A 10,054-nucleotide genomic window follows, 5' to 3' on the forward strand; every position below is an offset into this window, starting at 1 on the left:
CTTCTCTGATCCTCACCATCAGAAGAAGAAGAAGAATACAGAAATTAACAGATCCCTGCAACGAAACATTCTATCTTCTTCTTCTTCTTCTTCCTTAAGGACACGGAGGACGCTCATCAGTTCTGTCTCTAAGTCTCAGGATCGCCATGAATATCTTCAGGAAGAAAACAACTGCAAAAGGTCTCTCTCCTTCATTTCTTTCTATCTCCTTCATCTCTTTCTATCTCCTTCATCTTTTTGTATTTGTCTCGCACTGATTACGTTATGTGCATCTGGAAGTGTATTTCTCTGTTCATGATTTTTGACACAATGTGAAGGTCGGACTTCATAGATCTATGGCTTATCATGTACATGTTTTTTTTCCTTCCTTGATGCTGTAAGAACTTTTGATTGGAATATATTTTCTTTCTCCTTGACAGATGCTTTAAAAGATAGCAAGAAGGAAATGGCTGTTGCTGCCAGAGGTGAGAGGTTTTGTTATTTCTAACAGCTTTTCAACTGTTTTCCTTCCAAATGTGTGTGCTTGAACTTGTAGAGCTAACCATGATCCATGGTTGTAGTTCCTTTCTTGAAGAATGCAACCTTAATCAAGTTTAAATCTAATCCGTGGTTGTATTTACTTCTTCATATTGCACCGTAAGTATCAAGTCTGTTAGATTGGTACTCAGGAAACCATTAAATGCACTTAGGTAGTAAACCTAAATTAAGTTTCTTAGAATGTTACACATGAAACCCCTAAATGCTCTTAGGTAGTGAACCATAATCAAATTTCTTAGAATGGTACCAGCAAGACCATCATATAAAATTGAGTTAGGGAACCTTAACTAGATTTCTTAGAATGATATGCTTGAACCACTCTATGCATTTACATAGTGAACCTCAGTCAGGTTACATAGAAGGGTACTCTCGAAACCACTGCATGCATGATGTTGAAGCATTTCTGTTAAAAATTACAATTAAGTAAAATGCATCAATGTGATATTGTAACAGTAGAGTTTATGCATGTGGATTCGACTATCAAACAAAACCAATAGTTCTAATGTTACATTCTTTGTAAAAGCTCATTTGCATTTGGACTTTGAATCCATTTAACTACCACCTTAAATTCATTTTCTACAATGCAAGAATGAGGGTCTTGCGTGAACCTCATACTAGGGGCGCATAAACAAGGTAGCTTGAGCAAACCACCACGACAAGTATGGATGGAAAATAAACATAATATACAAACATACACAGGAGGGTGGCTAACCTTTTATATATCTATAAAACCCTTGGCTTAGACTCTACTGACCCTTTGTGTATGCTTCTTTATTTTATTCCTAAGTCATAGGGGCAGTATTGAAGCCATAGGTATCACGTCTGTTCACATGCAAATGGGCCTATCTCTAGTCTTAACTTTGCCTCCTCATGAAGGTTTATATATATTAATTCAGTGGTCCTGTTGGCAAAATGTGAAGTTTCTACTGGCAAAGATCTTGTCTAAAACATTTAATCATGTTACCTTGAGGATTTTACTTCTCACAAGCTAATACGATGATTTGGACCCCTTTCATATAGCTATGCATAATCTTACTGTTCATAAGCCCAAAGGTTGGTTTGATTCCTTGTCATAGATGGGGATCAAGATAGGGAGGCAATTATGAATCAATTGGTTATCATAGATAGAAGCAGATGGAGAATCAAATCACAATGTTCTTCTCATTCATTTACATGACATCTATGATTGTTAAAATAATATGTGATAGCATCTCAACTTGCGCAAATGACATGAACAATAACATAAACCGAATTTACAATAAGTTACATTATGCAAATTGCTCCTCATATGATAAATTCTGCATATGAATGGTTGAACTCATTCAGATGATTTTTGTTTGCTGAAATGTTGACAATTACTTTTGCAGGGATTGAGCGTGAAATTGCAACCCTGCAAATGGAGGTAGGTTCTGTGAATAGACATTTGGAATCTGGATTCAACTCATTTATATGTGGAAGTGCTAAAATTCAATTATTACTCCAGGAGAAGAAACTCCTTGCCGAAATAAAGAAAACTGCAAAGACAGGCAATGAGGTGAGGCTCTCTCTATGTCCCTCTGAAGCATTCCAATAATGTTGTAATGATATTTGCATCTCCATCCATGTAGTTTGTAACTTGTACTGAAAGGAAGTAGCATTCCAATAATGTTATAATGATATTTGGGTCTCTATCCATGTACTTTGTAACTTGTACTGAAATGGAGTTTTCGCAGTTGTGTGTTATCGTCTTCTTTTGATTATATCTTACATTTGTATCATGTATTAGATTATGCCTGTAACTTTTGTCTCAGAGGTCGTTGTGGCTTTTGTAGATGGTAAACAATAATTTCATTTCATTTCACTATTGCTCTCTCTCTCTGTGTATGAAGTGTCCCTCATGCAGGCTGCAACTAAAATATTAGCTAGAGAATTGATTCGGCTTCGGCAACAGATTGCGAAGCTTCAGGGCAGTCGAGCTCAGGTGCGGGGTGTTGCAACACATACTCAGGTGGGTACCCTTCTCGTTAATCCTTCTCAAAATGTGTAGTGTGCTTACTGTAAATCTTGCAGTTGCAATAATTGGCGTAAAGGGCAATGCTATTAAATTCACCATATCAAACCTGTTGCTTGAGACTTGAATCCAATATAACAAAAGATTTATCAAAAACACACCATTACTTTGTGAATTGTAAGCAATAAGCAGTGGGACTTATAAAGTCTCTTGCATGATTTATAAAGCTAATGCCCTCACATAGTGCTTTAGTATTTAATGTCTTGGTTCCTTTAGTACTGCTAATTCTCTCTGTGTTGATTATTTACAGGCTATGTACGCCAATACAGCTGTTGGAGGTGCCATAAAGAGTGCATCCAAGGCTATGGAGGCCATGAATAAGGTTTACTATGTCAGTTTATTTCAGTTTCAACAGTGTTTTAGCATTCACTGCTTTATAAAGGAAAGCACCTCCACACGTTTTGTAGAAAATGGAACCAACAAAGCAAGCTAAGATAATACAAGAATTTCAAAAGCAATCCGCGCAGATGGATATGACGGTAAGCATAATTTTTTGTTTTACTGTAATGAAATCTCAAATATCACATATGAAATGAGCGCTACCTTTTGCAGACAGAAATGATGGGGGATTCCATTAATGATGCTCTTGATGATGATGATGCTGAAGAGGAAACAGAAGACCTGACAAGTCAGGTAGCTATCAAAATATAGTCTATATATATTAGCAACATTCCATTGCATTAAGAGATGGTTACTTACAAAATAGTATCATTTTTATACTACTGTTTACGATCCTAATTCACTGAGTGATGTATACTTAAAATTTAAAAATCATATTGTTTGTATATTTGTTTACAAAATAGCATCGGTTTTATCTTTATAGGTTCTTGATGAAATAGGGGTTGACTTTGCTGCTCAGGTATGTCCAATTTAGATCTTATTTTGGATGTAAAGGATATTATTTTCTATCATTTTCTTCCACGTATATGCTATGCAAATCAATGAAAGACATAAATATTTCCATGTGGAATCTGTTGCAGTTGTCTTCAGCCCCGAAAGCAAGGCTTTCCAACAAGGGTAGTCAAGTGGCAAGCAGGTAAATTTGGTCAAGAAAAATCTTGAAGTTAGTGTGTGTGGATTTCAAGTTAGTGTTTAGAGGCACATGCTGGTTGAGACAATCTTCAATACATTTTTGTGTAAAAATAAGTGATAGTTGAGGAATTGGCATTATATCGTTCATGGAGAGAATGTGAGTTAACCTAGTGGGTAATGCCCTTCCTCTTTAAGCCACAAGTACCATATTGCAATTGGAGACCCTATTAAGTGAAGAAACCAGACATACATAAATTAATATTTATTATTTTCTGTTTATATTTATATCAAACCATAATCTTGTGCAGCTCCAAGATTGGCGACCTTGAGGATAGACTCGCCGCATTACGAACCTAATTGCCCCCACAATGCAACGAGTTTTGAATTCCAACAATTCACCCATCAATTTGTATATTTATAAGCCCCAAATACACAGTGGCAGACATCATAACTTGAGGATGGTTGCAGGCTATTTTACTTGGTATGACCGTCTGGTGTATGAGGATTATATGATTGTATTCTATCGAAAGTTACTCTTTAATATAGTGCATTCTGGTGATATTACATACAAGTTTCAGTGCTAATCAATTGGGTCGTGAAGGTGATTGTATGAAAATCAAATCGCTTTGGAGATACTATCAATTCAAACATCTGCTAGCTATTTCAGTTGGCAAGCCTGTTTCACATATTGTTGTCTAGAATGCTCTTTTTCCACCTTAACAGTGAATGTGTGATGAGAACCTTCTATTGTCTCATCTATAGTAAATGAAAACTCCATACTTGTACTCTCTTTCTCACACCTCAAAACTACAGTTAAAGAAGTTTTTGATGCTACAATGCATCTAAGCTTATCCCTCATTTATCCTTTGGATGCTGGATGGTTCCAAGCCCCCATTCTTCTATCAAATTTCCTACAACCATTCATATTTAAGCAACTCATTTAAGAGACTTTTGTAGTTTGGGTGAACAATGGTGTTGATTGTCTTAGCATTCTATAAACGGTGGGCATCTGTTGCATGAGTCATGTAAAGGTGAGGTTACAGTTGAACAATCAGTGTGACCATTGGCCTCAAAAGCTAAACACCAGTTTTTTGAACTCTAGCTGTGACAAACCCCTGTTATAATATTCATCAGATAGAAAATCATTCCGTCTAATGCAAGTAGGAAAATGATTTATCATTACTGCATTTTTGCTACAGCCTTAAAGCCATCCGCATGTCTCAAAATCACCATATCTTTACACTATATCATGCCACAGGACATAAAAAGCTGCTCAAATGCCCATAGATGGGTGTTGCTAAAGAACACCAGTTTTTTGAACTCCAGCTGTGACAAACCCCTGTTATAATATTCATCAGATAGAAAATCATTCCGTCTAATCCAAATAGGAAAATGATTTATCATTACTGCATTGTTGCTACAGCCTTAAAGCCATCCGCATGTCTCAAAATCACCATATCTTTACATTATATCATGCCACAGGACATTAAAAGCTGCTCAAATGCCCATAGAACTGCACTAGGGTTATTCTGCATGTACTTTTTCATTGGTTTAATTTACAAACATGAAATCTATCTACCTTTAAGCAAAGAATTAGTACACTGGTTATTAAAACTAAAGCATTTCTTTCTATCTTTGAATAGCTTCTCTCAGTTGCTCCAATTAATAATACAAGCCTGTTAAAGTCAATTCAAATTTTTGAACATTTTGAGTTGCAATAAATGAAAAACAAAAGAAACGATCAAGAAAAAACAAGGTAACCCTAGATAGAAGGTAGTTCTAATAAACTTTAGGCCAATTGATTACTCGACGATAAACACTGTTGAACAAACATAATGCCGATTACATCGCAAAGGTTATTGGTGACAATATCCTCCCCATCATCATCATCATCATCGAGGGTATGGAAATTGAGGTGCAAATTTGAGAGGAAAAATCATGCACGTTTTCCACTATTAGGGTTACTACAAGGGCAAAGGACTTTCCTTCCTTTAGCTCTCCTTCTTCGGAGGATGTTTCTGCCACCAGGCGTGCGAAGGCGGACACGAAAACCTGATGTCCGTGCAATTGATTTCCTTGATCTTGATCTCTTTGTGCAACCCAAGGCCGGCTTTCCTGCCCTGACTTTCACCACAGAAGACCTTTGTGTTGACACGCTGCCCCATCCGAGATTTAGCCTTGGACTTAATGAACTTCCTGTTGTTTCACAAAATAAATTAAACATATAAATACCCTAATTTTGATGAAAACCCTAAGATACTTGTACTTCTTTTGTGTAGAAATCCAAACATCTTTGTTCTTTTAGAACCCTAAATCTTCATATTCTTTTGTTAAGAAAATCCTAAAATATTTTTTCTTGCTGAAAAACCCTAAAATCTTTGTTCTAAAACCTATGTTGTTTTGGAGCTTTTAAGGTTGTTGGTTGAAATCTCCATAAACAAGTTTATGGCTGCATTCCTTATAAGCAATCTTTCTATTCTTTTGTTTGAGTTTATGCACACATTGCTCCTGGTAACTAACATGATATTACTAATCTGAAACCTATGCTGTTCTTGGATCAGAAACACTATTCGTAGTTCTTTACATGGGAAACCTAAACCGTTGTTCTCTTCTTCTGTTCAGAAACCCTAAATTCTTTTGCTTTCTTGTCGATAAACCCTAACACGTTGTTCTTCTTTTCTTCAGAGACCCTAATCATCTACTTTCAATCGCAAAACACTCCAGCATGGTCTTCTGTTCAGAAAATCTTAAATTTGTTCTAGAATGCTGAAATTGATCTTCATTTAGAAATAAAAAAACGTCTTCTTTAATTCAGCGACACTGAAATGCTGTTCCTTTCTTCAAAACCAAAGAATATTGATCTTCGTCTTCGGAAACCCTCAATGTTTAGAAATTCTACAAAATTTTCTAATTTCCTTCAGAAACCTTACAATCTATGCTTCTTTTTTTAACTTTTCTTGTTTCTTTTAGGAATCTCTTGTTCTTTCCTTCAGAAACACTAAAACCTCCATCTCTTCTTTAGAAACATTCAAAACCTTCTCCCTCTCTTAAGAAACCTTGGGACACATCTCCCTCTACACTAATCAGATAGGCAAAGATAGATTTCCATTAGAACCGAAGGACAAGAGAAATACCTGAGAAAAAGGAAGAAGAAGGCGATGAGAAGGATCGGGCCACAGGAGAAGAGGATTGACGGAAGTTAGACCTGCCTTTGGAACAAGACGAAGAAGAAGACGAAGACGAAGAAAGCAAAGGAGCTCCTAACCTCATCACTCCCATGGACATCGCCATAGCCATAGCTCAGATGCTGCTTCTCTGAAAGATTGGGATAAGGAATGAACTGCTTCTCATCACTTCCCTCTCTCTCTCTCTCTAATCTCATGGTTCCTGATAATTACAGAAATAGCCCCATCTTTTATAAGGAGCTCCCGAGGCCAATTTTTATTCTAGTCTTTAGAGGTCAATTTAATTCTAGTCTTCGGAGGTTAATTTTATTCTAGTCTTCGGAGGTTAATTTTATTCTAGTCTTCGGAGGTCAATTTTTATTCTAACTCTTTGAAGATCAATCTTATTCTAGTCTTCGGAGACCAAAAGAGAGTGAATGTGCGTTGCTTTTTTTACTGGCCCTCGGTGCTATGCTTCGTACCTTCACTTACAATGAATGTCTCGATTGAGAGTGAACATCATCATGATTGCGAGAGGAAATATCCGTGCCAAGGATCGAGGTTGTGGCGAAGATGTGGGGACTACGTAGTTGACTCTCATCAAAAGGTTATATCAAAGCATGATTGATACTCCAACTCCTAGACTTTGTTTAGGGCCAAACAATGCATAGTCGACTACTCTCATCACTTGTGCACCCCTACATCCCGCCCCACATCTATGTGAGTGTGAACTAAGTAAGTTGTATGGAAGCAAGAGTGCAACTCTAACATGTGTAACATGTGTCAAGGTGCATTTTTTTCTTGTTCTACGAAAAATATGGTTTTGTAATCAAGTGCAACATATGTAATAGTATACTAATGTGTGGAGCTTGAGCCTCCACATTTTGCCCATGTCATGATACATTAGCATTGCAAAATGACCTTGTTCACAAAGAGATCTATCGATGCATCATGAAGTTGGAGTATTGCATCCATTTGCTTGGTGAGTGTCAGGAACAGTATTATTAAGACAGAGAAGGACTTCGTACTAAAAGAAGTATTAGTACTAAGTGAGGTGAAGAACTCTCGAGAGAAGGAAAGAGTGAGTGAAAGGGAGGGAGGGAGGGAGAGAGAGAGAGAGTGATGATAAGAGAAGATATATATTATGTGAAGAGAATGTACAGTAATAGCTAGGAGGCTTAAGACTGGCGTTGAACCGATTTGGTTCGAAATAATGCCTTGTGCCTCTTTTTATAGTGTTCTAAGGAATACTCCTGAAGTTTCTAGAATGTTCCAGAGAAATTTGGAATATACATCAATTTTCTATAATAAAACATAAATGAAAATAATATTCTATGTATTACAATGTATGGTCTAATGGTCAAGAGCTCGACCCATGTAGCATAAGGTCATGGGTTCGAGTCTTGCCATATCATGACACTATCCCCCTTTTCAAACGACGAGTGTAACGAGTCGTTTTGGATTGAGGACCTGGTTTGTTTGGATATTGACGATGGAAGTCTTCAAGAAGAGCACGAGCATTGGTGACATTCTCTATAGGTTCCCAAGTACGCTCGCTGGGACTATATCCTAGGCAATCGACTAGATAGTAGAGCTTGTTGCGAACAATCTTGGAATCAAGGATGGCGTCCACAAGGATGGCGTCCATCTTCAAGCTTGATGGGGGGTGGAGGCTGTGTAATACGTCCTGGGATGGTGCTCTCTTGGTAGGGTTCGAGGAGAGAACTATGAAACACCGGATGTATCCGAAGTTGCGGAGGTAGATCGAGACGAAAAGCGACATCATTAATCTTTCCTGTAATACGGAAAGGACCTAATCGCCGACAATCCAACTTCTCGCATGGGCGAGTAGTCTTGATGTGTCGTCGTAGTAGCCATACCCAATCTCCAATGTTAAAACTGGATGGGAATCGATGACGATCCGCATAAACCTTGTATGTTTGTTGAGCTTGTTGGAGATGAGTAGATAAATCCTCTTGTATCTTGTGTAACCGCTCTAAAACGATCCTCCGCGGAAGGATTTGTGGACAACTCGAGGGTTTCAAGTACACACCACCGGGGGTGACATCCCGTATAAGCATAAAATGACGTAACTTTAGTCGATGCGTGGATAGAGTTATTATAGGCAAATTCGGCGAAGTGGAGAATATTTGCCTAGTCATCCTGATGATAGCTGAGAAAGCACTGCAGATACTACTCCAGCGTTTGATTGGTTCGTTCAGCTTGGTCGTCGGTTTGTGGGTGGTAGCCGGAGGAGAGGTTACAAGTGACCTTGAGCATTTTGAAAAGGTGCTTCCAGAATTTTGATACGAACTGGGGTCCACGCTCGCTGATGATACTATCGGGAAGTCCATGATGCCGACATACTTCACGCATGACAATTTCGACAGTGTCTTCACTGGAGATTTCCTTAGTACATGGTAAGAAATGAGCCATCTTCGTATATCGATCTACCACTGTTAGAATCGCATTGAACCCCTTAGAGACTGGAAGATCTGTGATGAAGTCTAGAGTAATGGATTGCCACGACTTGCTTGGAATTGTTAATGGTTCTAATAAACCATATGGATGATGCCTTGGCATTTTCGCTCTGCAGCATATATCACAAGTCCGAACAAAATCTTCGACAAATTGTCGCATACGGGGCCACCAGAACGATCGTTGTACTAAATCTAATGTTTTAGTACTACCAAAATGCCCAATTGTATATGTGTCATGATAGTTTTGTACTACTCGAAGGCGACAAGAACCATTAGGAACATACAAAAGTTCTTTAAAGAAGAGTAATCCATCATGGTATTTGAATTGCCGATAGTCCGTACCTGGTGGTTGCGACTGTGAACATGACGCTCGAGAGGGATCAATTTGTGCTAGTATAGCTTGGGCGAAAGCATCTGTCTTCAGGTCCACACATATGCTATTGATAACATGAGAATCCATGGGCATGCCAAAGACCTGTGTTGCTTGCAATCGTGCCAGTCCCAAGATTACTTGCTTTTGGTTATCAAAAGCTGGCTCGCCGGGACGCGGTGCTAGGTACGAACGCCGTGATAATGCATATGCTTTCCCTTGATGCTTCCCAGGTCAATATGTAATCTTGAAGTCGAAACGCGTGAGAAAATGGGCCCACCGAGCTTGACGTCGATTAAGACACGAGCGTCTTGAAAATAGGCAAGGTTTTTGTGGTCACTGAATACAGTGACTTGATGAGAAGATCCCTCTAGAAAATGCCTCCATTGCATAAAAGAGTCCACTATAGCCAATAGCTCTT

The 10,054-nt window shown here is 38.3% G+C and overlaps 2 protein-coding genes across 2 annotated transcripts; one reads left to right on the plus strand and one right to left on the minus strand.

The window, feature by feature from the left end:
* Nucleotides 1–4,160, plus strand: LOC147867222 (vacuolar protein sorting-associated protein 2 homolog 2-like). The gene is made up of 11 exons (XM_087315011.1): nt 1–180; nt 420–464; nt 1,905–1,939; nt 2,021–2,071; nt 2,420–2,524; nt 2,838–2,909; nt 2,995–3,066; nt 3,140–3,220; nt 3,411–3,446; nt 3,568–3,623; nt 3,928–4,160. Exons 1-11 carry the CDS (start codon nt 147–149, stop codon nt 3,974–3,976), a joined length of 636 nt encoding a protein of 211 aa, XP_087171137.1. The 5' UTR covers nt 1–146; the 3' UTR covers nt 3,977–4,160.
* Nucleotides 4,161–5,224: 1,064 nt separating this feature from the next.
* On the minus strand, nt 5,225–6,955 carry LOC147867223 (Ribosomal protein L34). Its single transcript, XM_087315012.1, has 2 exons — nt 6,754–6,955; nt 5,225–5,815 (listed from the first exon to the last, which is right to left on the minus strand). The coding sequence occupies exons 1-2, from the start codon at nt 6,914–6,916 to the stop codon at nt 5,556–5,558; spliced, it is 423 nt and encodes a 140-aa protein (XP_087171138.1). The 5' UTR covers nt 6,917–6,955; the 3' UTR covers nt 5,225–5,555.
* Nucleotides 6,956–10,054: the final 3,099 nt, after the last annotated feature.

The sequence above is a fragment of the Azolla caroliniana genome, unplaced genomic scaffold (assembly GCF_043228905.1).
Source record: "Azolla caroliniana isolate FFs.n. ecotype wild unplaced genomic scaffold, voAzoCaro1.0.p SCAF_2, whole genome shotgun sequence".
NCBI classification, from domain to species: Eukaryota; Viridiplantae; Streptophyta; class Polypodiopsida; order Salviniales; family Salviniaceae; genus Azolla; species Azolla caroliniana.